General features: G+C 44.4%; 1 protein-coding gene and 1 long non-coding RNA gene across 4 annotated transcripts in view; one reads left to right on the forward strand and one right to left on the reverse strand.

The window, feature by feature from the left end:
- Nucleotides 1-408: 408 nt before the first annotated feature.
- On the reverse strand, nt 409-9,164 carry LOC122119387. Its single transcript, XR_006149553.1, has 3 exons — nt 9,044-9,164; nt 1,421-1,560; nt 409-1,195 (listed from the first exon to the last, which is right to left on the reverse strand). It is a non-coding gene; the product is annotated as an uncharacterized LOC122119387 (long non-coding RNA).
- Nucleotides 9,165-10,214: 1,050 nt separating this feature from the next.
- Nucleotides 10,215-27,042, forward strand: part of Tent4b (terminal nucleotidyltransferase 4B) — a 57,502-nt gene continuing 40,674 nt past the window's right edge. For all 3 annotated transcript variants that reach the window (XM_042693428.1, XM_042693427.1, XM_042693429.1), the window contains exon 1: nt 10,215-10,894. In XM_042693428.1, the coding sequence (XP_042549362.1) occupies nt 10,257-10,894 (638 nt within the window). In that variant the 5' untranslated portion in view covers nt 10,215-10,256. The remainder of the gene's footprint in view (nt 10,895-27,042) is intronic.

Raw genomic sequence — 27,042 nt, forward strand, 5'->3', positions numbered from 1 at the left:
TTGGGCACTGTCCCTGAGCTCCTTTTTGCTCAAGGCAAGCACTCTACCAATTGAGCTACAGTGCCACTTCTGGCTTTTTCTGTATATGTGGTACTGAGGAGTCAAACCCAGGGCTTCATGCATGCTAGGCAAACACTCTATCACTAAGCCACATTCCCAGTCCCTCAGATTTATTCTTTCTTTTGGGGGGGAGGTCCTGTCATGGGGTCTGGGCCTGGGCACTGTCCCTCAGCTCTTCAGCTCAAGGCTAGCACTCTACCACTTGAGCCAAGTGCCACTTCAGGCTTTTGTTTTCTTCTGCTTATGTGGTGGTGAGGAATTGAACCCAGGGCCTCATGCATGCAAGGCCAGCACTCTACCACTAAGCCACCTTCCCAGCCCTTCAAATTTATTCTTTATTCTCCAACATGTAGATGTCTTACCAATAAGACAAAGTGGCTGCTCCCTTCTGCTTACCAGGTACAATCAGCATAATGTCATTGGTATCAGAGCAGTGTGGTATTTCCTGGAGAAAAACAGTGACCAAGTGCCCTATGGCATAGAGCTGGAGGGTTCATGGGCTCTGTGCAGAACAGTGAAGGTGAGATTTGGTGACAGATGGGAAAACGGCATCTGCTGAGTCAGTGACTGCTTAGCAGGTGCCAGGAATGTGTTAAGCAAAGGAACCACAGGTGGTATTGCAGCTGCAGATGGAGTGGCCACCTGGATAACCCAATGTACCTGTTTTCTATACAGGCCAATAGGCATACTGAGTGAAGATATGGTGGGGACTACCACCTCTATATCCTTCAATTATTGATGGTGGCTCTGAACTCTGCAGTCCTTCCAGGATCTTGTTACTGCTTTTGGTTTACAACGTTCCGAGTTTGAGACAGTTCTAACTGCTTCAGTTTGGCCTTTCTCTACATAATAACACTCATCCCACAGGTGTGAATATAATAATGTGACTATTCTGCTGGGTATTGAGAACATCTATTCCAATGATACATTCTAGAATGGTGACAATCACAAGACGGGTTCAGCTGTGAGGCAGCCTTGAGTTCAAAGTCCATGGGTCACCTGATCCATGGAAGCTCCTACTTTCACCATTGGGCTACAGTGATGTGTGGGTTTACTGGAATCAGGTCAGTTGCTTACTCGCTCCTGGTAGTTCCTGGACCGTCTGATTATCCCTTCATCTCAACACATGGCTAGCCTGGAACAAGACCATAGATCCCTTTGAGGAAGACTGGGAGAAAAGTTAATAGTGCAAATTCTCAGTAGTATTGGGATCTTTCCTTAAGGGGACCAGTCCTCTCATTAGAGGATCTCTAGGTTTGTTAACTGGCTGAAATTTGGAAATTCACTGAGGAATTATGATTCTTTCCTTTGTGTGTTTGCATGCCAATACTGGATCTTGAACTATAGGCCTCTCACTTACACTTGGCTTTGTCTGCTGAAGGCTGGTGCTCTACTTCTTTTAGCCACATTCCACTTCTGGCTTTTTGTTAATTGGGGATAAGAATCTTCGGCTTTCCGTCCTGGGTCGGCTTCTAATGGTAATCCTCAGATCTCAGCTTCCTAAGTAGATAGGATTACGTGTGTCAGCCTGTAATCCAACACCCTGTGAACAGTTATGATTCCGTTTTTTTAAAAAATTATTATTATTATTCAGGTTAGACTTGTTCACTTGACACAAAGCTTTTTTGCTTATACAGATCAAGTGAGACTCTAGTAGTCATCCTATCTCTTCTAGAAACTCTGTGGTCAACCAGCCAATACCAAAGGCCTGCATGAATTAGGCTATTCTTACTGCTGCCTGATTCTGCAGGTAACCAAGTCCATCCTGACTCAGCGAGTCATGGGCCAAAATTACCTGCACCGTCATTTTCTTAATTCTGCGACCACAGTTCCATATGTGAGGTCTGTTCCTCAGAGGAGCAATCCCACAGCACCTTGAGGATGCTGGGCTCCCCCCAGATTTATTTCTCACAATATTGGTGAAAGATATATCTTTTGCACCCTTCTAGTATGCATGGGTTTACCAAACCATTCCAATCTCTCTAAACTTTTGAATCTTTTCCTCTATACTAAACAAAGATAGAGCCTTTGCAATTTGCTCAATCTGGGCCATATTTTATGCCCCTGCTTGTGTATGTTTCTTTCTGAGAAATTAGGGGCTTAGAGCTCACTTGACTTGCTTGTATGGCACTCTAGCACCTGATCCACATCTGTAGTCCAGCTTTTTGCTGGTTATATGGGAGATGGGTCTCATTGACTTTTTGCCCAGGCTGACTTCAAATTGTGATCCTCTGGATATCAACCTCTTGAGTAGCCAGGGTTACAGCAGCTAGGATTATAGGCATGAACCACCGGCACCTGGCTTTGGTCTATGTTTAAGCCAACCTACCAAACAATTACTTTCTTTTCTGTTCTTTCTTTTTTTTTTTTTTGTCAGTCCTGGGGCTTGAACTTGGGGCCTGGTCTCTGTCCCTGAGCTCTTCAGTTCAAGGCGAGTGCTCTAACACTTGAGCCACAGTGCCACTTTCGGTTTTCTGGAGCCACAGTGCCACTTTCGGTTTTCTGGTGGTTAACTGGAGATAAGAATCTGACAGACTTTTCTGCCTAGGCTAGTTTTGAACCGTGATCATCAGATCTCAGCTTCCTGAGTAGCTAGGATTACAGGTATGAGCCACCGGTGCCTGGCTTATTACAACATTTTCTAACCCCAAGATGCTACATTGATGGCAAAATCTCTGGTTAATGAACCCATATCAAGCCAGGTGCTCATGCCTGTAATTCTAGCTACTCAGGAGACTGAGTTCTGACTATCACAGTTTGAAGTCAGCCCAGGCAGAAAAGTTCATGAGACTATGTCCAATTAACAACCAAGAAGTTGGAAGTTCTGCAAGTGGTAGAGTGCTAGTCTTGAGCACAAAAGCTCAGGGACATCTCAATAAGGAAAAAAAATAATGAAAAATACTCTCCCCTCCCTTGCAAAAAAAAAAAAAAAAAAAGAAAGAAAAAAAGCTCAGGGACAGTGCTCAGGCCCTTAGTTCAAGCCCCAGGACTGGCATGCGCATGCATGCACGCACACACACATACACACAAATGAACCCATATAAATAATTCCATCCTGATCCAATTCCATGCTCCTTTTGCCATTATCCCATACCTTGAATATCCTTTCCCATACATGCTCCTCCATTTGTATAAATTAGAAAAGTCAAGTGATTCTTTTGTAATGTAGCATACCTCCTCACAGCTCACACTTTGTACTTTGCTTTACCAGCCTGCAGGGACTTGAATCTAGTTAAAAGCTTGAAGCATGGGGCTGGGAAGGTGGCTCAGTGGTAGAGTGCTTGCCTTGCATGCATGAGGCTCTAGGTTCGATTCCTTAGCACCACATAAGCAGTGGTGCAGTGGCTCAAGTGGTAGAGCACTAGCCTTGAGCTGAAGAGCTGAGGGACAGTGCTGAGGCCCAGAGTTCAGGCCTCACAACTGACCGAAAAAAAAAAAAAAAAGCTTGAAGCAGAGGGAGAGGTCCCAAGGAGAGTCAGTGATATATTGCCTAGCAACTGCCTCAGGGAGGCCATGACAGCTTCCTCAGACTAGGGAAGGGTGGAGGCATGCAGGTGTGTGTGTGTGTGTGTGTGTGTGTGTGTGTGTGTGTGTGTGTGTGTGTGTGTGTGTGTGTGTGTGTGTGTGTGTGAGAGAGAGAGAGAGAGAGAGAGAGAGAGAGAGAGAGAGAGAAAGACCATGAAATCAGAAAGCTGCTTTCACATGGGATGGGGATATGGGGATTCCTTTTCTGCTGATAATGAAGACACAACACAATTTAGGAGCTTGATATTCCTTATCAGGGTTTCCCTACACAAATCTATTATAAATTACACTCCAGTGACTCCACTTTTACAACAATAATAGCACTGGGGTGCTGGGAATTCAATTTGCTCTATAGTACAGCCAGGCACAGGATGAGATTCTGTGTTTGATTTTCAGCAATCTCAGCCCTGTTGTTGCATAACATGAGTCTCTTTCAAGGCACATCTTGAAACCATCATCTGGCATCTTTTAAGTTGTTGTTGTTTGCCAGTCCTGGGGCTTGAACTCAGGGCCTGCGTCTATCCCTGAACTTCTTTTGTTCAAGGCCAACATTCTACCACTTGAGCCACAGTGCCACTTCTGGCTTTTTCTGTTTATGTGGTACTAAGGAACTGAACCCAGGGCTTCATGAATGCTAGGCAAGCACTCTACCACTAAACCACATTCCCAGCCCCATCACTAGCATTTTTATATCTAACTATATTATAAATTGATTCGTAAAACTTTGGAACCAATTTAGAAAACTCATGAGACTCTTCTGTCCTTCTTCTTTCTTTCCTTTTTTTTTTTTTGTCAGTCATGAGGCCTGAACTCTGGGCCTGGGCGCTGTTCCTCAGCTCTTCAGCTCAAGGCTAGCGCTCTACCACTTGAGCCACAGTGCCACTTCTGGCTTTATTGAATCCAGGGCCTCATGCATGCAAGGCAAGCACTCTACCACTGAGCCACCTTCCCAGCCCTCTTACTTTGTTTTTTGTATGTGTGCCAGTACTGAGTTTTGAACTCAGGGACTTGAATTCTTGCTTAGCTTCTTTTATTTCCCCCCTCCCCCCCCCCCCCCCCCCCGACCCAAGACCAACACTCTATCACTTGAGCCACACCTCCACTTCTGATTTTTTTTGCCTTCAAACCTCAATTCTCAGATTTCAGCATCGTGAGTAGCTAGGATTTATAGGCATGAGCCACCAGAGTCTGGCTAGAATCAACCTTTTCTTTTATATTTTTTGTATGTATTTTTTATTGTAAAGATACTGTAGAGGAGTTACAGTTACATAAGCTAATGAATACATTTCCTATTGAGCATTGTTACCTCCTCCTCCTTTGTTTTTCCTCCCCCCCCCCCACCCCAAGTTGTAAAGTTTGTTTTCAACATAGTGTCTTGTACATCTCTAGTTATAACGGGTCAACCTATATCCTTTTTTCAGCATTAAGGAGACTTTTAGCCTAAGATTTCAGAAGTTTTAGCCCCTGTTCAGTTGGCTTATCCATTCTAAGTCTATGGAGAGGCAGTACAATATAGTGGTAGCATATAATACAACAAAGCTGCTCACCTTAAGGTAGCCAGGAAGTAAAAGTGAGGTAGAAAGGTAGGGCTTCATCTGATTACGGCATGCTGCCTATGACCTAACTTCCTCCCACCTGGCCCCCCTTTTTAAAGTAGGACAACAAAACAGTGTGCATATTCTGCTCATCATAGAACCCCTCCTAGGACCAAAATTTATGTTAAGATTCTCCAAGAAAACAAGGTAGGATTGGTTAACCTGTGGATGAAAACCAAAAGGTCCCATGATCTTTAGTCTGCAAACTGGATGCCAGGAAAGCTGGTGGTATGGGCCTGTGAACTAAAGGCCAGGAGAGCCCTATAGTCCCTGCTGGGCAGACAGGCAGCAACTTCCCCTTCTTGAGCTTTTTTTTTTTTTAATCTATTCAGGCTTTCAGTGAATTGGTTGATGGGGTGGTTTGGTGTCTGGCTACATTGGGAGGAAAATCTGCTTTCTAGGTCACTGATTCAAATGCCACTCTCATTCAGAATACCTTGCCAGCCACACTCAGAAATAACATGTAATATAGACATCCTGTGTTCCAGCTGATATATAGAATTAACCACAATAAGTACAAAGACCTTCCAGTGGCATTCAATCTGAATAATTTCATTTCTAAAACAGTAAGAATGAAAAAAATGGACTATCTTGAATAACATACTTGCTTCTACACTATTATTTTGAAGTTCCACTGAGAAAAAAGATTTCTACCCCTGGAATCTCTTTTGTATATGTACTTCTATACCTGGAATTGCTTTGTATTTATGAAGGAGAAAAATAACATGATACAATGATGTATATTTGTGTAAAAGAGTGAAACTTTGTAAGTGTGGCCTAAGGCCAATGTAGTTGAGACCTGGAAGCTTCATAACCTAAACAGAGAAGAAATATACCAATTACTATTGAACTATTGTTACTGGTTAACTTCAGAGAAAGTTAATCACTGACAAAGCTTCAGTCATAATGAAAAATATTAATGGTATTACTACCATGTGCCAGTTTATATGTAAAATTCTTCTTTTTTTCTTGTTACTAGATCAAAGAAAACATTTAAATTTGTGTTATTCTTGGATGATTTTCTTCTCATTTCTCTACTTAATTTTTTCTGAATAGAACTTTGGTGTTTCAGTGCATCTTGCAAGTTCAGATCATTAACTCCTTATTTTCTCCCATAGGAACAAGAAAATGGAAAACAGAAAATATTTCATTTGTGCCAGTATAGGGGCTTGAACTCAGGGCCTGGGCCCTACCCTTTAGCTTTTTTGCTCAAGGGTGGTGCTCTACCACTTAAGTCACACCTCCACTTCCAGCTTTTGTGCTGGTTGGAGATAGGAGTCTCACCCACTTCCCCTGCCCAGGCTGGCTTCACACCAATCTTCAAATCTCAGACTCTTGAGTAGCTAGAACACAAGCATGAGCCACCAGTGCCCTGCAACAGGAACATTTTTTTGTATATGAAATACCCATGTGTTTGCCTTTGGGCTGGATGGTTTTTAAAGGAACCTTCCAGAAGACATACTTTATGATTTTGTATCATGACACACAGTCCACACTAATTCCATTGCCTTACTGCCTTGTGTACAAAGTGTATTTCTGCCCCAGGGCCTTTGGTCTTGGTGCTCCCATCTCATGGATCATTCCTTAGATGGGCATGGCCAATTTGGTCACTTATGTCCCTGCTCAAATATCACTTCCTCAGAGCAGCCTTCCCTGATTAGTCCTTCTAAAAATAGTGTGCTGTCATTTTCCTTTAGCTTGCAAGCTTTCCCTTCGAAGCATTCTCACTGTGTGGCTGATGTACTTGTTTGTCTTAGCTACTAGAACACAAGGTCTATTAAGGGGACCTAGGCTTCATGGTACACTGCTATAGCCTCAAAATGAGGCTATAATAATGGTCCAAAGTATAGTTCTTGAATTAACTGAATGAATTGTAGTTTGAGTTTAAATATTCACCTTTTTTCCCTTCCCCAATTGAGACAGTAAATTCATGGAAGGCAGCCAAAGGCCCTGGTTGATTGTTTACCTTCTCTAAAGCAATTACCTGAGCTCTGCCTAGACCACTGACACCAAGATTTGCAGAATGCTTTGAACCATGGGGAAGGTCACAGCCTGGGCCAGTCAGCATTCTTTGCTGCTTTCAGCCAGCATTTACATTTTTACAAAATTTATTATGTTCACTCACTTTATCACTTGCCAATACTTGAACAGTTCTTACCATTATCTAAGAAAAAAGCCTTCAACTATTAAAAAAATTATTTCTGGTGTGCACTAACTTTAAGTACTTTTTTTAGTCTTATTTTTTATTTCATTTGTACTAGTACTGGTGCTTGAACTGAGGGCTCAATTTTCACCTGACTTTTTCTCTTAAGGATGCACTGTACCAGTTGAGCCACAGTGCCACTTTTGGCTTTTTTACTGGCTATTTGGACATGAGTTAAAGATTTTTCTGCCCGGGCTGTCTTCGAACTCCAATCCAGCTTCCAGAGCAGCTAGGAGTAGCCTGTGTATGTTTGTGTGTGTGTTTGTATCAGTGTTAGGCTGGCTGTGTGCTATTGTACATTTGAAAAAATACATGAATAGACATATAATTATGTGCTTGTATTATAACATGTGTATGTGCATGGAGAAATTTTGGCAAGAATGTTTCACAGTCTTCACGGTGGGTATTTCTAGCTGGTGGGGTGTAGGTAATATTAGTTTTGAGGGCCTCTCATTTTTCCTGTATGAATTTTTCTTTTTGGGGGTCTGGTCATGGGGCCTGAACTCTGGGCCTGGGTACTGTCCCTCAGCTCTTCAGCTCAAGGCTAGTGCTCTACCACTTGAGCCACAGCGCTACTTCCGGCTTGTTTCTTTTTGCTTATGTGGTGCTGAGGAATCGAACCCAGGGCCTCAGGCATGCAAGGCAAGCGCTCTACCACTGAGCTACCTTCCCAGCCCCTGTATGAATTTTTAAAACAAGTTTGAAGTCATCAAATGACATTTCTTTTTTTTTGTTTCTTATTTATTTTTATGTTATTTTATTGCCAATCCTGGTGCTTGACCTCAAGGCCTGGGCACTGTCCCTAAGCCTTCTTTTGCTCAAGGCCAGCACTCTACCACTTTGAGCTACAGCACCAGTACAGGCCTTTTCTGTTTATGTGGTACTAAGGAATTGAACCCAGGGCTTCATGTGTGCCAAGTAAGCACTCTACCACTAAGCCACATTCCCAGCCATCAAGCACCATTTCTTTTTTTGCCAGTCGTGGGGCTTGAACTAAGGGCCTGGGTCCTGTCCCTGAGCTTCTTTTGCTCAAGGCCAGCATTCTACCACTTGAACCCCAGCACCACTTCTGCCTTTTTCTGTTCATATGGTACTGAGGAATTGAACCTAGGGCTTCATGCATGCTAGGCAAACATTTTACAACTAAGCCACATTCCCAGCCCTCAAGTGTTATTCTCTACTTTTACTGGTTCAGCAAAAACAAAACAAAACAAGGTCTTCCTAGGTGTGCAATTCTTATTTTGACTAAATCTTTTACTGATTTCTAGTAAAGCAACAGCAATTAAGAAATAAGATGAACTAAAATTCTGAAGGGCTGTCTTTTCATTTATTGCCATGGTATTCTTTCAAGAAGAAAAAAAAACATTTCATTGATAGCTTTTCATCCTTCCCATTACCCCACGCAAACAGAACAAAACAAACAACCCTACCCAAACCTTCTAGGATACTGAGTTTTGGAACTCGAAAGCCGACATTAAGTGCCAAGGATTTGTTCTGGAATTTTCACCGAACTGAAAGGCACATGTGAAATATGCTCACTCTTCTTTCTTCTCAACGATTTTTAACACTGAAATGTCCTATTTCTCCCCGCCCCCCCCTCAAGGACTGGAAAGACAGCCAAACCACCACCTTCTGGGAAGGTACAAAATGGTCACTTTACCAAAAGGGCCGTTGGTGCGCGTACAGGTAACCGCGGTGTCTTTACGGGCTGCGTGTGTGCGCGGACAGGTGTGTGCGGCGAGTGGTGCACGCCTCCCCCGCGGGAAGGCAGAGGCGCGCGCCGCCGCGCAGGTGGGCCCCGCGCCCGCAGGCCCCGGCGGGGTGCGCAGAGCCCGCACGCCAGGCGGCGGCTCGCGGCCCCCGGCCAGGGCGCCGCGGGGCGGGGCGTGGGGGGCTGCGAGGACCTGCGCAGCCGCGCGCGCGCGGGACCCCGGCGCGGGTGGGGCGCAGGGACGCGGTGTTCCCCTCAGGGGGCGTGTCCCCACCCTACCGGGAAAAGTGCGCAGGCGGGCGAGCGGGCAGGCCGGCAGGCAGGCCCGACGGCCGGGGCGGGCCGCCGGGAGTCCCGGAGGCCGCCGACTGGGGGAGGCGACGGGGAGGGGCAGGGGCGGGACGGCACCGCCCACGGCCTCTTCCCCGCGGAGCTGGCGGCGACCTCGTGCGGCCTCCGCCGTCTCAGCGGGCAACAAGCGGAGCCGGGCGGCCGCGCGCGCGTCCGAGGCGCTCGGACACCCAGGTACGTGCGGCTCCGGCGCGGGAACGGTTGGTCCGGGCGGTTGTGGCTCCGCCGCGCCCGCCGCGGCCTCTGACGCACGGCGCGGCCTCGGGGTGCGGGGCGAGCGGTGGCGGGGCGGGGCGGGGCAGGCGGAGCGCGGCGGCCGACGGGAGGGCGGGGCGGGGGGCGGAGCGAGGGGCGGGGCCGTCCAAGGCTCCGCCCCCGGGCCCGGAGCAGCGAGGACGCTACGGAGCAGGCGCGTCCTGCCGCCGCCGCCGCTGCTGCCGCCGCCGCCGCCGCCGCCGCCGCCGCCGCCGCCGCTGCCGCTGCTGCCGCCGCCGCCGCCGCCGCCGCCGCCGCCGCTCGCCCTTCCCCACAGCCGCCGCCGCCATTTGCACGGGGACCCCAGTGACAGGCGCTCGGCGGAGGGGCGGAGGGAGGGGGGGAGGGCCCGCGGAGCCCCCGAAGGCGGGAGCGACGCCGCCGGCGCCGGCCGGGCCCCCTGCGCGACCGCGCCACCCGCGGCCGGCCCCGAGCGGCAGCAGCAGCGGCAGCAGCAGCGGTAGCCGAGGCCGGGCGTGCGCCTGAGGCGGCGGCGGCGGCGGCGGCGGCCCTGCGGGAGGCCGGGAGGGGCGGGGGCAGCGGCCGCCGCCGTTTGATGGATCCGAGGATCGCCTGGTTCCAGCCAGAGCAGCTCGGACCGTCCAACAGTCTGTGGATGCAGATCTGGGAGACGACCCAGGGGCTGAGGAACCTCTACTTCAACCACCACTGTCACAGCAGCGGCGGCGCGAGCGGCGGCGGCGGCGGCGGCGGAGGCAGCAGCACGGCCACAGGCGGGAGCGGCAGCAGCACCGGCAGCCCCGGCGGCGCGGCCCCGGCCCCGGCCCCTGCCGGCATGTACCGCTCCGGGGAACGCCTGCTGGGCGGCCACGCGCAACCCGCGGACCAGCGGGACTTCCTGCCCCTGGAGACGACCAACAACAACAACAACCACCACCAGCCCGCGGCCTGGGCCCGCCGGGCTGCAGCGGGCCCCTCGGCCTCCTCGTCCCCCTCGGCCTCCTCGTCCCCGCACCCCTCAGCCGCCCTCCCCGCCCCCGAGCCCGCCGATCAGGCGTCTGGCAGCAGCAACAAGAGGAAGCGCGACAACAAGGCCAGCACCTACGGACTCAACTACAGCCTACTGCAGCCCAGCGGAGGGCGCGCCTCCGGGGGCGGCCGGGCGGACGGCAGCGGGGGTGTGTATAGCGGTACCCCGTGGAAGCGGAGGAACTACAACCAGGGAGTCGTGGGGTGAGTGCTGGCCCTGCGGCCTGCTGGCGGGGCTGGTGCACACGCGCAGCCGAGCACACGCCCACAGAGGGGGTGGGGGCGCCCCTCCGAGGCCACCCCCACGGCCAGCCAGCGATGCTGCTGCCGCCGCCGCCGCCGCTGCCGCCGGTGTCTGGGAGACCAAGGGCTCTTCTACCATCCCCCAGCCATCCACGCCTTCTTGGGCCCTCACCATCCACATCCTCCCCTGCCCTGCCTTAGTCATTCACACCTTCCTTCTCCTCCCTCCAGTCGTCCACACCTCCCCCGACCCCCAGAACTATCCACTCACTCCGCCCATCCCCCATAGTCTAACCTGCCGCCCCTCCGTGCTCTCCAGCCTCTACACCTTTGACTCATTACACCCGTTCCTAGCACGGACCGAGCACCCATTTCCTAAGAGCCTTCCTTTGGATGGTTCAGGACCTGGAGGTGCTTTCCTTGCCAAGAATAGAAGCATCCAGAATGCTCCTCCCCCTCCCCCAATCGCAGACTGGAATCTTGTTAGCCCTGAAAGGCATTGCCTTTCAGTCTTTTTTTTTTTTATACTTTTATTAAATATATATATGTATATACAAAGCATTTTTATATAATATATATTAACTAAGTTAAGGCTTGGTGTTGGAGAGCTCTTCTGAGCCCTGATAGAACTTTCCAAGAGTTCATGGTGGACAGTGACTTCTCAAGGTAAAGTTGTCAAGCAAAGGCATCAGTGCTTTCTTTTTAGGGCTAACTATGTTAATGAGTGAATATTGCACCACTCATTTTGTGTTTAAAGTTCAGCTCTTACAAAATGTAATCTTACCTGACCCCTAGTGAATTATGTACATAAGCTGGGAATGTTTCCAGCTAGAATTCCCTTCTGGAAGAGCCCCTTTGCTGGATTGGATTATTGAGTCTATTTTGCGGTGGTGGTGGAGAAGTAATGCTTTTGAATCATGGTATGTATGTGTGTAATTTGAATTTGAAAAACTGGCTTTCACATTGCTTTTCAAATTCTGTTTTATGTTGAGGGCCAGAGTACACAAATGAAACCACCAATTTTCCTTTGTGAACCTTTTCTTAGATTCACCCATTCAGATCTGTCCCAAGTGTACTTTTTTGAAGGTCTAGGTAAAATGAGTTGGTGGGCACCAGCTGCTACTAGTGGGTTAGTGTCTGCTCTGTGCGATTTCAGCTCCCACCTTTTAGGGAAAGTTCAGTGGTGTGTTTGAGGATGGTGCAGGGGAGTGTGTCTGATGTGCCTTCACTTTCCAGAGGGGGATCCTCAGGCTAGAGTCCTCCGGTGCTCAGCTTCAAGGGCGCTCTCCATGGTCATCACACTTTATTAAGGGCTTGTGGTTCCGTCCTGTTAGCATTTCCAATTTGAAGTATAAACCTGTGGTTTAGTGACAGGCAAACTGATGCAGTGGGGTTCTGGTATTTCCTTTTTACAGGAATAAGCTCCAGTTAAGCAATCAGGGTCAACTAAAACATTGAAGTTCCTTAACTGCATTTTACTAAAGCCTCATTACATATGTTTTTAGAAAGGATTCATTATAAATCCAAAGTTCTGGCTGTTGCTTTTTTGATAAATTAGAAATTGCTTTTTAATGTAAAGGATACTGTAAAACATTTGAATTTCTGTAAGAGAAGAATGTCCTTGTATTTTATTCAAATAGTATATTGTCCTGTAAGGGATTAGGAGAGGAATTTTCATTTCCCAGAGGGATTATGGTTTAAAAACTGATTGTAAACCTGTTCTGTGTGTGTGTGTGTGTGTGTGTGTGTGTGTGTGTGTGTGTGTGCGCGTGCGCGTGTGTGTGTGCGCGTGCATGCGCACGCTTACCAGTTCTGGGGCTTGAACTCAAGATCTGGGTGCTGGCCCTGAGCTTTTTTGCTCAAGGCTAGCTAGCACTGTACTACCTGAGCCACAGCTCCATTTCTAGCTGCAGCTTTTTTTTTTTTTTTTCTTTTTTGGTAGCTAATTGGAGGTAAGAGTCTCATGGACTTGTGTCCAGCTTGGGCTGGCTTCAAACCCCAATCCTTAGATCTCAGCCTCCTGAATAGCTAGGAATACAGGTGTAAGCTACCAGTGTCCAGCTTGTAAACTTGTTTTTAATGGCTGCCCGTTCTGCTTCTAAAGAAGATGTCAGTGTTAAGTAAAAAAAATTCATTCTGAGATCTAGTTTCAAAAACTGTATTAAGCATTGCCTAAGTGTTGTTTTTTTTTTAAGAGCCTGTGGATGCTTAATGATTCTAGTTTTGACTTAGAGCTCCTTATTTCTTAACTTTGAAGGAAGCTTTGCTGCTTTTTATACAGGCATTTAAACAATCTGAATTCAGAGCATACCTCAGTGTTTTGTTGCTCTACACTATACATAGTAAAATCATTTTTCACATTTTCTGTTTTCTTAGGCTGTGACTGATCCTTTGCTAATAGACTAACAAATTATGTGTGGTTCCTGGCATCTGAGTTGGCTTAGTTAGATGTGAGAAGGTGGGACAAAGTGTGAAAAGTAGACTAGAGCTGCTTGCTTATGTCTTGGTGGTATCTGAACCAGCCAAAACTGGTTGATGGATGAGTTATCCCACAAACTCACCTTTGAAGCATGGCACAAAATCCTGTCTTCTTCCATTCCCAACTTCTAGATTTTTTTTTTGTTGTTGTTCTTTCTCAACTCTTTAAGTACTTGCTTCATGTTCTATAGAGCAAACTGTCTTTTTCTTTATAGGTAAATGTTCCCTCTTACCCACTAGATAGAAATATCTCAGCCACGTGCCGCTGGCTCACACCTGTAATCCTAGCTACTCAGGAGGCTGATATCTGAGGATCGTGGTTCAAAGCCAGCCCAGGCAGGAAAGTCCATGAAACTCTTATCTCCAATAAACCACCAGAAAACCGGACGTGGCGCTGTAGCTCAAGTGGTAGAGTGCTAGCCTTGAGCTGAAGAGCTGAGGGACAGCACTCAGGCCTAGAGTTCAAGCCCCATGACCAAAAAAAGAAAAAGAAAAAAGAAATATCTCCTACTCTTCCTCTCTTCTCCTTCCCCCCACCTTCCTCCTTCCTTTCACCCTTCCTTCTTCCTTTCCTTCCATCCACCTGCCCTGGGCTTGAACTGGGAGTCTGAAGGCTGATGTTCTATCACTTGACTCATAGCTCCACTTAAGCTTTTTTTTTTTTTTCCCCTGGTTATTTAGGAAAGTTTCAAGGACTTTCCTGTCTCAGCTGGCTTTGAACTGTGATCCTCAGATCTTAGCCTCCTCTATAGCTAGGACTATAAATGTGAGCCACCACCACCCGGCTTAGAAATTTCTTTAATGTACACTAAAATACTTGGATTTCATCCTAAAGTCTTCATAATTTTCTTTCAAATGAAAGAAATGGGTTCACTTTTTCTGTGGGAAACTATGGAAAGTTTGTTTGCATTCCATTTATGTTTTTATTTTTAAAGTTAAAACAATTTTATTCATAATAGCATAAAGAACAGCATAGCTGGGCACTGGTGGTTCATACTTGCATTCATCGCTACTCAAGAGGCTGAGATCTGAGGATGCGGTTCAAAGCCAGTGCAGTCAGGAAAGTTGTGAGACTCTTATCTCCAGTTAAACACCAAAAGATCTGGAAGTGGTGTTGTGGCTCAAAGTGGTAGAGCACTAGCCTTGAGCAAAAGAGCTCAGAGACAGTGTCCAGGCCTCAAAGAACATCTAAATGGAAAGAAACCCTGCTTGTTTATTAATTTACTATTTATTTATATTTGAAACAGGATATTTTATTTCAAATTTTTTTTAGTCTTCATTCCTCTCAAGGGTTGGCTGTGGAATAGTGTAGGATGTATCTGCCTGCTTGTCCATAGAAGCAAGCCATTATGAACAGATAGGCAGAGCCCTGAGTTCCAGAAGCTTTCAAGGAAGGTCCTCATGAGCTTGTCCAAGCTCATGAGGACAGGTTTTGGCTTCCTGTACTTAAAGATCTATAGTTGGTTTGTCTAGGCCTTGATGACTTGTTCACAATAATGTTTTGGAGTAAAAAATTTGTCTTGAGGGAAGGTCAAGATCTCAATGGAACATTTAACACCTAAGGTTTTTTTGCTTTGTGATAAGGGTTGAACCCAGGGCTTTGTGCATGCTAGGTAATTGCCACTTTACCACTAAGCTACATTATTAGTCCTGGAAACTTTTATTTAAGGAATAATCTTGACCTAAGATGATAGGAAATGGGAGTGGAAGGAGAAAGAGTAGATGTGAGGTTTACAAAAGAAAAGATCTGACTCCTTTAGTAGATGCACTAAACACACTACAGCTTTGAGCATGAGCAACTGGGGAAATGTGTTATTATTGAAAGTCAGGGCTGAAAGGACTAATGGTTTGGGGCAGAAGATAGAGTGATACTGAGGAAAAAGGAAGGAAGTGGCACGGGCTGGGATTTGGAGGACTTCACTGCAGTCATAGTACGCCCATGATGATGGTGGTTATCTTCAGCACTAGCCTGTGGCTCATTACTACAATGTCATCTGTGTTACTGTGGGCTCCAAAGCAACCACCCACATTTAAATGGATTTGAACAGAAATGTGCTTTTGAGAATATTCTAGCACTAGACTAGAATTCATATTTCAGAATTTACCAAAATATGGTATACCGTTTCGGCTGAAGTACTATCATTCCATGATTCCTATCTTCCATGAAAAGTCTTTGATGTTGGTGCCAGTGGCTCATGCCTGTAACTCTAGCTACTTGGGAGACTAAGATCTGAGGATTGTAGTTCGAAGCTAGCTCAGGTGGGAAAGTTCCTGAGATTCTTATCTGTAATTAAGCCTGGGTGTGCTCGCCTGCGCTTGCACACGCATTCATTCATACACACACACACACACACACACACAGAGAAATTGAGCTGTGGCTCAAGTGGTAGAATGCCAGCCTTGAGCAAAAGAAGCTTAGAGACAATTCCCAGACCCTGAGTACAATCTTCAGGACCTGCAAAATAAGGCTATGATGAATGAATGCATCACCATCAGGGTCATTAGCGTTTTAGTGTGTGGACTCTTTCAACCCTGTTAAATGTTTGGATGTTTCAAAGCAAAAGAAACAATAGCTGCTGGAGATTTTTAGTCTATCCTGTGTTCATAGAAGTTTAATACATTGCAGGAAAGGAAGAATAACATGGGGAAAAGATACTAGAAAAATCTGATTCTGATTCTAGTCTGCTGGATAGTCCTACTGAGCTGCTGTGAAACTGCTGCCAGTCTCTTTTGGTGTCAGAAGTTCAGTGGGAAGAGACCTTACAGGCTCCCTTGTTGTATTGGACTGGTCTCACTTGACAGTTCTCAGACAACCTGTGTGTCATAGGAATAGTGTAGACCCCAATGCAGCGTGATTAGGTATTCTATACCTGCTGAAGCTGAGAAAATTACAGACACTTCCTGTGCTAAGTAGAAAAACAGGCTGTTGAGTGAGTTCACACAGCTTTCTATTCTCTGTTCTGCTGATTTTGTTAAGAGTAACATTTAGTGGAAAAAGCCGTTTCAGAATTACACCCACAACACTAGAGACTGTATCACATACACATAGGTATGAAGCATTTTCCCTCCAGTACTGGGGTTTGAACTTGGGTCTTACAAGTAAGATGCTCAGCTTGGTTGCTTGGCTGGTGTTCTACACTTGATCTGTGTCTCCTGCCCAGTAATATTTGTTTGTTTGTTTGTTTATAAATGTGCCTGTACTGAGACCTGTGCTTTTACTTGGCTTTTTTGCTTAAGGCCAGCCTCTAACCACTTGAGACATTTTTACTACTATTTTTTTTTTTTCCTGGTTAATTGGAGTTAAGAAGTAGTTGGATTTGTTTGCTACCTGGGTCGGTAGCAAATCACAGCCTCTCCTGAGAAGCAAGGATTACAGGGGTATGCCACTGGCACCCAGCTCAGCCCAGAATTTTGACGGTCTGTGAGCCACAAAAGATGCTCTTCTGGGCCTGGGAAGGTGGCTCAGTGGTAGAGTGCTTGTCTAGCATGCATGAGGCCCTGGGTTTGTTTCCTCAGCACTGCATAAGCAGAAAAAGCTGAAAGTGGTGCTGTGGCCTAAAGCTGAAGAGCTGAGGGACAGTGAGTGCCCAGGCCCAGAGTTTTGGCCCCATGACCAACAACAACAACAAAAAAAGATGATGTTTTAAAGAGTTTTGAAGAATTAGGGTCCCCTACTAGTGACTGTTCTGTGCCTGTTCCCATAGGACTAACTGGAGAGCTCAGAAGGCTTTCTGAGGAATTTAGAGGATGGCCAATGGAATGTTCTTTCCACCTCACAATACTTGCTAGAAACTCAGCTGTTACCAAGAAAGCTTAAAATTTGTTACTATTTTTAAGGTTACATATAATTATTTTCTTGTAAGTGATTATACTTTGGAGTTGATGGTACCCTTGAATTAGGCTTCATTAATTTGCAGCCACACAGCAGGGGACACATTTATTTTCATCCTATAAGTTCCTTGACAGTTTAAAAGACTTTTGTATATACGAAGACATTTGGACAACATGAAAATTAAAATAAAAGATTTTTAGGAAAAAATTGCATATTGAGCCCTTTATATTGTATGTGCATCGGTTCTTTATTCAATTGAACGTGTGCCAAGAGATTACATGTAGTATTTGGTAACTAAACTCAGGAATGCTACATCTAGTCATGGATTCTTCTGAAATATTTGTTTGATATTAGGCAGAAACATTTCTTTCAGTTAGTTGATTTAATAAAGGTGCTCAAAAAAACCTTTATCACCAGATGACATGCTAAACCTTTTAAATTTGTTCTGATACTATTTCTGTACATAGGTCAGCTTAATTTTTTTCTTTTTTTTTGGGAAATAATTAATGAATGCCTAGGAAGTTGCAAAAACAATTAGAAGTTTCAGTCCCTTTGCTAGTTGCAACTAGTTGTAACATCTCAGGGAACTAGAGTTTAATATCCAAACCAGGGAATTGGTATTATTAAAATCCATAGCCTTTTTAGAGTTTGCAAGTTTTACATGTACTGATGTGTGTGTGTGTGTGTGTGTGTGTAGAGTTGCACACTAACAGTATAATCAAGGTTAGGTTAGGCTCAATGTGGTACATCACCACTGCTCAGGTTCCTTTCCAGGGAACAAGGAAAGATGCAGAATCACCCATCCCATTGCCCTAGATCACACACCTGTCCTCCCAAGCCTGCCTGGCAGCTACCATCAGTTCTTGCTGCTCTCATTTTCCATTTTGAGAACGTTATATAAACAGAATTATATAGTATGTAACTTCAGCTTTTCTTTTTTTCTCTCACTATAATTCCTTTGAGTCATCCAGTTTTTGTAGGTACCAGTATTTCTTTCCTTTTTATTTTTGAGTAATATTCCGTTCTACAGATGAACCTTAGTTAAGGTTTAATCATTCACCTGTGGAAAGACATTTGCCTACAGAAGGGTGAATTCAAGTTTGACTATTAAAAATAAAGCTACTATAAACATTTATGTCCACATTTTTCTGTGAACGTAAGGTTTCATTTTGGGGGATAAATGCCCGGAAGTGCCATATGGTAGGACATGTTCAGTTTTTAAAGAAACAGCTAGACCATTTTCTCAGGTGGTTGCATCACGCCATATTCCTACCAGCAGTGTGTGTGAGTGCCAGATCTTCTGCATCGTGGCCAGCACTCCGAGCACCATGATTTCTTTCAGCTCTTCTAAGATAAGCAGGTAAGCTCAGTGTGCTTTTGTTACATTAAACCCTTTCAGTAACCCCACTTGAACTCAGGGCCTGGGAGCTGACTCGGAGCTTTTTTCCTCTTTCAAGGCTAGCATTCTTCCACTTGAACCACAACTCCACTTCTGGCTTTTTGGTGGTTAATTGAAGATAAGTCTCAGGGACTTTCCTGCCCAGGCTGGCTTTGAACCGCAATCCTCAGCTCTCTTCTCAGTAGCTAGGATTATTGGCATGAGCCACTGGCACTCTGCTTTTTTAATTTTTTTTTTTATTGTAATTGGGGGATGCACCTAATGCCTTGTACATGCCAGGCAAGCACTGCCAAAGAGCTACCTCCCCAGTTCTCCACCACACTTTAATTTTAGTTAAAAAAATTACAATCAGTAACAACAACATTCTCAATTAGATATCTCTAGGTAAAAATGTAATTTAAAAGGTCTCACTTGGCTGGAGATGTAGCTCAGTGGTAGAGCGCTTGGCTGGCCTACAGAATGCCTAATGTTAAATTCCCAGCACCAATAGAATAAAAAAGCAAAACCCTTGTTCAGGATTTACTTTAGTGATACTGTTTGCCAGTATCATTCTAACTTTGTAGACTTGTAGTATTTTTGTTCTTTCCAGTTCTTCTTTTTCTCCCCTCATCTTTTTCTTCTTCTTTCCTTGCCCTCACCCTTTCTTTCTTTCCTTCCTTCCTTGAGTCAGGGTGTTACTGTGTTGCCCAGGTTGCTCTTTGTGTGTGTGTGTGCTGGTACCGGGGCTTGAACTCAGGTCCTGGATGCTGTCCCTGGTTTTTTGGTCAAGGATAACACTTTACCACTGAGGCACAGCTCCATTTCTGACTTTTGGTCTTAATTGGAGATGAGTCACAGACTTTCCTGCCTGGACTAGCTTCTCTTAAACTCCCGGACTCAAGTGATCCCTACCTCAGCCTCTCAACAAGCTTGGGCTACAGGTGTGTGCCACCACACCAATCTTTGTGATTTTTTTTTATTGTTTGCTTTTTTTTTTTTTTTTTGCCAGTCTTGGGGCTTGAACTCAGGGCCTAGGCTATCCCTGAGCCTCTCTGTTCTCAAGGCTGTACTCCACCACTTGAGCCACAGCATCACTTCTGGCTTTTTGTGTCTATGTGGTACTGGGGAATCAATCCGTGGCTTCATTCATGCTAGGCAAGCACTCTACTACTAAGCAATATTCCCTGCCCCTTGATTGCTTTGAGACAGGGTTTTACCCTGTAGCTCAGGCTGGCTTGGAACTGTAGATCCTCCCTTGTGCTGGGATTACAGGAAGGATTATAGGATTACATTCCTGACCTTAGTGTTTCTTTTCCATGGAAACTAGTTATTAGCATGAAGTAAATTTTAGTCTGTAAAAACATGTAAAAGTATGAGGTTGATTTTATTTCAAAATTGAATCCTGTCCTTCTATATGTTATGAGTGTATTTTTATTTTCTATTGATTTGGTTATTTTGGGGTTGGTGGTGGTGGTGAAGGGTTTTTACAATACTGTGACCTGAATAATACCTTCTAATTGTAGAATTACTGTTGAGTCCTATTCTACAATAAGTAGGTTTTTCTTTTTTATGATGGTGCTGGGAGTGGCGCATCGGCGTAGGGCCTAGGCACGATAGGTTGAGTGCTTCACCACTGAGCTACGCCCCCAAAGCTAACCTATTCATCTGTACTGCTTTCTGGACTGAGGTGGGACTTGTTTTTCTCACTTGTCCATTACTGTCCCTCTGAAGTCACTGATTTATCTATTTATTTATTTAGTGTACATTAGTTATACAGAGGGAGATTTATTGTTGTATTTCCACACTTGTTTATAGAAATATCTCAATCCCCAATCCCCTCTATCACTCTCCCTCCCCTATCTAAACCAATTTCAACATGTTTCCTTGTTCTGGATTATGTCAAAATAACATAACTTAGCATCATCAATTATTATACATTTCTGCCAAAGCAAGAATAAGATCCACTAGGATTGTGGATCTGGAGTTTTAAAAGTGAATTTTCAGTCTTTTGGGTTTACTAAATTTTAGTATGACATCTGAGAATTTAGTGTCTGTTTCTTGAAATTAATTTGTTTTTCATTCCTCTCTCTTCCTTTCTTCTTTCCTTCCTCCTTTCCTCTCTTTTTCCCTTCCTTCTGTTTTCCCTTTCTTACCTGCTAGAGATCAGGTTGAGAGTTTTGTACATGCTAGGCAGGTATTCTGCCAGCTGAGCCCTATCCCTATTTTGGAAGTGAGTTATTTGTTCTTCATTTTCTTGTGTGTTTGAGGTGTCTGTACTACTATCTCTTAAGAATACTTGCGCCTAGTGCCAGTGGCTAACACCTGTAATCCTAGTTGCTTAAGAATCTGAGATCTAAGATGATGTTCAAAGCCAGCCTGGTTAGAAAAGTCCATGAAACTCTCCCAATTAAGCACCAAAAAGCCATAAGTGGAGCTCTGGCTCAAGTGGTAGAGCAACAGATCTTAAGGAGAAAAAACAAAAAACTTTAAGGAGAAAAAAAAAACACATTTCATCTGTAAAAAAAAAACCAAAACCTGAAGGGATAGAGCCCAAGCTTTATCCCTTTAAGCTTTGTTCCTCCATTTCTGTACTATCCTGTAAAGCCCCCACCGCTCCCAAGATAGACAAGACAAAAAGAAAAGAAAATCTTGTTTCCATTTCTGGAGTTTTGTGGGTTTTTTTGTCGGTAATGGGGCTTAAACTTAGGGCTCTGGGACAGTGGTCCCTGAACTCTTGCTCATGGCTAGTGCTCTGTATCTTTGAACTTCAGCACCACTTCTGGTTGGTGGTTAATTGAAGATAAGAGGCTCATGGACTTTCCTGCCAGGGCTGGCTTCAAACTGTGATCCTCAAATCTCAGCTTCCTGAGTACCTAAGATTATAGGCATGAACCACCAGCACTCAGCTGGAGTAGATTTTTTTTGTTGTTGTTGTTTTTGGGGTCCGGTTGTGGGGCCTGAACTCTGGGTCTGGGCGCTGTCCCTCAGCTCTTCAGCTCAAGGCTAGCACTCTACCACTTGAGCCACAGCGCCACTTCTACAAGCTTTTTTCTATTTGCTTATGTGGTGCTGAGGAATCGAACCCAGGGCCTCATGCATGCAAGGCAAGCGCTCTACCACTGAGCCACCTTCCCAGCCCTTTTTTTAAAATATATATACACACATACCTATTTTTTTTTTTTTTACCCACATGGATTGTTATAGTTAATTTCTTTCCAAATTAAAGAGTAAAAAATAACAAATCTCATTTTTAGCCTGTGGTTTTTCTTTGAATAGGGTGTCAGGGTATTGTATGTGCTTATTTCACGCGCACCCCAGTGTGGCTGTATCTGTAGATTAGGAATTTAAAAGAAACCCAATGACAGTAACATTTTATTGCACCCAAATAAGTTAGAGAATTTTTTTTTTTGTTGGTCGTGGGGGTTGAACTCTGGGCCTGGACACTGTCCCTCAGCTCTTCAGCTCAAGGCTAGTGCCCTTCCACTTGAGCCACAGTGCCACTTCTGGCTTTTTTCTACTTTTGTGGTGCTGAGGAATCAACCATAGGGCCTCAGGCATGCGAGGCAAGCACTCTACCACTGAGTCACCTTCCCAGCCCCAGAATTTTTTTTTAAGTAATTTTTAAGTGAGATTGAGTACATAAATTTCACAAATTTTACAGTATTGTGAGATAGTGATACTTAAAGTCACAAACACATTTTAACCTTCACAAGTCAAATTATCATTGACATGGTCTATAAAACTTAAGAATTCTAGGGGCTAGGAAGGTGGCTCAGTGGTAGAGTGCTTGCCTCCCATGCATGAGGTCCTGGGTTCAATTCCTCAGCACCACATAAGCAGAAAAGGCCAGAGGTAGCGCTGTGGCTCAAGTGGTAGAGTGCTAGCCTTGAGTTGAAGAGCTGAGGGACAGCGCCCAGGCCCAGCGTTCAGGCCCCATGACCGGACCTCCCCCCCCCCAAAAAAAAAAAAAAAAACTTAAGAATTCTAAAGACTTTGGCAATACAACTATTTATTCCAAATTGGGTGATATGTACATTTCTTTTCTTGCTTAGTGTTAGCTGTTCCCTCTTTCTCATTCCCCCCCTCCCATCACTGCCTTTGAGTTGCTTAGTTCACTTTCACAGCACCCAGCTTTTAAAAAAATTTAGTGCAACCTAAGATTGATGGGAAAATGGAACAGACTACAGTTTCCTTATGTCCCCCAGTTTCTTGTGGTGGTGTTGAAATCTTGAGTAGAGTAGTGCATTTGTTAAAATTGATGAGCCCATTGCATTAATATTGACTAAAGTCCATAGTTGATCTTAGGATTCCTCTTAGTACAGATTCTGTGGGCTTTGGCAAATGTTTAATAGTATGTACTTTTTTTTTTTTTTTTTTTTTGTCGGTCGTGGGGGTGTCCCTCAGCCCTTCAGCTCAAGGCAAGTGCTCTACCTCTTGAGCTACAGCACCACTTCCGGTTTTCTGGTGGTTTATTGGAGATAAGAGTTTCTTGGACTTTTCTGCCCGGGCTGGTTTTGAACCGTGATCCTCAGATTTCAGCCTCCTGAGTAGCTAGAATTACAGGCATGAGCACCAGCGCCTGGCTCTAATAATATGCTCTTACCACATAGTAGTATATAAAGTAGTCTCACTGCAAAATTTAAATTCTCCATTGCTCCATGTACTTTTCTCACTCCATCAGCTCCTGGGAGCTCTTTGCTGCCTCCACATTCTTCCGGAATGTCCTATGTTGGAATCATACACTATGAGGCCTTTTCAGTGGCGTTTCACTTCCCATGTGCTTCAGATTATTACAAGTCTTTTCCTGGTCTGATGGCTCCTTTCTTTTTCTTTCTTTCTTTCTTTTTTTGTTGGTAATGGGGCGCCACTTCTGGTTTTCCGGTGATTTATTTATTTAGGATTACAGGTGTGAGCCACCAGTGCCTGGCTTCCTTTATCTTTTTAGTGCTAAGTAATACTCTATTTTATGGATGCACCAGTTTGTCTATTCAAGCGCCTACTAACAACATCTTGTTTTTTCCAAGTTTTGGCAGTTATGCATAAAGCCACATAAACATCTCTGAAAGTTTTTGTGCGTCTCTGCAATATTTTTTGTCCTTTGAATGGACACCAAAGAACGTTGGGGGTTGTGTGCTACGAGGAGTTTTGCCAGAGGCCTCCAAAGTGGCTTACTGTTTTTTATTCCCACCAGCAGAAGATGAGAGTTCTGGGTACTTCGCTTCCTCTCTAGTACTTGGTATTGTCAGTGTTTTGAGTTTTCACCATTCTAATAGATACATATTGGTATCATTTTGATTTGTGATTTTCTAATGACATATGAGGAGCATCTGTTACTGTTGAAATGTGTCCCTCACAAGTTCATGTGTGGGAAATCTAATCCCCAGGACAACAGAGACTTTTTTTTGTGCTAGTCGTGGGTCCTGAACTTTAGGCTTGGGTGCTGTTCCTCAGCTCTTCAGCTCAAGGCTAGTACTCTACTACTTGAGCCACTGCGCCATTTCCAGCTTTTTTTGTTTATGTGGTGCTGAGGAATTGAAGCCAGGGCCTCATGCATGCAAGGCAATCACTCTATCACTGAGCTACCTTTCCAGCCAACAGACTTTTAAAGAAAGGATTAGACAGCCAGATCTGGTGATAAAGGTCTGTGAACCCAGCATTTGGAAGGCTAAAGCACAAGAGGACCATAAGTTTGAGGCTAGGCTGGGCTACATAGTGAGACCCTATAAATAAATAAGTAAATAGACAAGTAGGAAAAAAACAAGGAGAAAGGAAAAAAAAGAAAGGGTGACTAGGGTGTGAGGGCTCTGCTCTGAATAGATGGATTTTATTGCAGTGTGTTACCTTGAGAGTGGGTTATAAAAGCAGATTTGGCCTCTCTAGCTCTCCTACATGCTGTCACTATGAGATTCCTTCCATTATGTTACGATGTTTTATCCTGTTCGTATCTAGTGCTATAGAGTTTTCTTCAAGCACTGTTTTTTTTAGTATCCCACAAATTGTCACATGTTGTATTATTTTTATTTTCATTTAGAAATTTTCTTGATACTTCTTTGGCTACACAGGAGCATATTTTTTTGTCTTCAACTATGTATTTTGGGATTTTCCAGCTGTGTTTCTGGTATTTCTAGTTTAATTCCATTGTGGCCCAAGAGCAGACATTTTGTTACTTTTATTCTTTTTAATATGTTAAAGTGTGTTTCATGGTTTTGTACATAAAGTAGCATGGTGGTACTCAGCTATAAGAAGGGAGGAAATTCTGGCACATGTATAACATGTACCTTGAAATCATTATGTTAATGTAAAGAGTCAGACACACAGGATGAGTACTCTATGGTTTGCTGAGATGAACCACCTCAGTAGTGAAACTCACAGAGACATGAATTAGAATGGTTATTACCAATTGCTGTGGTGAAGATGGGAATGGGGAGTGTTCCATGAATTCCAACAGTCTTGTGTGGGGAAGGAAGATTAAAAAGTTCTGGAGATGTGCTGGATTACAGGCAATGTAATCCTAGCTATCAAAGAGGCTGAGACCTGAAGTATTGTGGTTTGAAACCAGTCTGGGCAGCAAAATTTGTGAGACTCCTTCCAGTTAACCAGCAAGATGCTAGACTTGAGGCATGGCCCAAATGGTAAAGTGTCCAGCCAAACAAGCTGAGCAAGCAGGAGGCTCTAGTTCAAACCTCAAACCCCAGTTACCACCCTACCCCCAAAAAGGATATGCAGAATATACTTTGAGAACTACTAGCCTAGAAAGAGGTAGAAATCTTTTTTTTTTTTTAATAACTTGGAGTAGTAGGTGTAGTATATCGGTAGAACACTTGGTTGGGGCATGCACTTGATCTCCAATTGTAATATAAAACAAAAATTGCTAACTTGAGCCTCCGAAGTTAAATGACTTTGTTACCAAGTTCCACAGCTGCAGTGGCTTTCTTTCTCTGAGGCCTGGGCTGTGAAGGGTCCCAGTGTACAGTATATTCTGGTCCTGTCAGCCTGTAGGTGAGGTTTGGTGTGTCTCCAGGCTTCCTCCCTGACCCTTGGTGGTTCCCACAGTCCAGTGCCTGTAGGTGTTGTGGTTGTGATAAGAGGGGTAGATAGGTGCTGTGAGCTTAAGAGTAACTCCTAAGTTACATCCCCAGAAGCAAGTGCATTCTCAACCTAAGAGAGAAGTGTTTTCTGATGACTGGAACCCACCCTTGGGAGAAGTTCATCAGATAAGTTGAGGGTGCTGTCTCACATTGTATTTTAAAATACAACAATCATATGGAGCACAGGTTGACCTTTGCTGCTCAAAGACCTATTCAAGTTTGGGCTCTCAAACCTGGCTGTCTGGAGCCCAGCTGGAAGCTTAGAGAGTTCAAACCCATATTGTCTAGCCTGAGAGAGGAGATGGGAGGTGTGCACGTTTTCACTCAGACACCATAGCTTTGCCTCCCTACTTCTTTTTCTGTGATAATATAAATCTGACCAATTGAAACAAACAACTTCAAAATAGTTAACATGTAAAAAAAAAATCACTTTCATGAAGTAAAGTTTGGCTCAGGTAGGCCTCATTACACTATTGTTTCCTCTTTTCTCTTTTCTCTATTGTTTCCTTTTTCTCTTCCTTCCTTCCTTCCTTCCTTCCTTCCTTCCTTTCTTTCTTTTTTTTTTTCTTGCCAGTCCTGGGTCTTGAACTCAGGGCCTGGGCACTGACCCTGAGCTTATTTTGCTCAAGGGTAACCTAGCATTCTACCACTTGAGCCACTGTGCCACTTCCGGCTTTTCTATTTATGTGATACTGAGGTATTGAACCCAGGGCTTCATGCATGCTAGGCAAGCACTCTACCACTGAACCACATTCCCAGTCCATACACTATTGTTTTCTGAATTAAAAGTAACAAATGTTCATAAGGAATTTGTGGTTACACCTAAGATTTCTTTTAAAAAGTTTGATCTTGCACTAAAAGTGCTGGTCTTTTTGTTGTTTTTTATTTTTGACAAGCATGACAATTTTTTTTTATTATTAGTGAAAAGCATAGAGTGTGCTCTTTTTAAATGTGGAGACAGTGTGCCTTGAATACTCTTGGTCAACCAGATTGAAACTATCCACACTCATGGATTTGAATCCCCTTAATAGGAATACTGAATAAACCATGATTTATGACCCAAGTTTTTCTTAAAATTGAATTGAATAAAAGAAAGATATTTATTGTCCTTATAAAAACTTAAGACAATATAGAAAAGGTGCCAGAATGGTTTTTCCAGTATTAAGATAATCTTCCATACCTTTTACTACAGGTGACTGACTAGAGAACTTACATATTCTTCTGTTAAGGTTTCTAGGCAATGATGTTGCAATGTGTGTTTTGTTTTCAACTTGACTTTCTCCGCGTAACATTTTGAATTTTTTTATGTAGAATTTGTATAAGTGCTTTGTAC

This window comes from Dipodomys spectabilis, unplaced genomic scaffold, assembly GCF_019054845.1.
Source record: "Dipodomys spectabilis isolate Male_0828 unplaced genomic scaffold, ASM1905484v1 ptg000165l, whole genome shotgun sequence".
NCBI classification, from domain to species: domain Eukaryota; kingdom Metazoa; phylum Chordata; class Mammalia; order Rodentia; family Heteromyidae; genus Dipodomys; species Dipodomys spectabilis.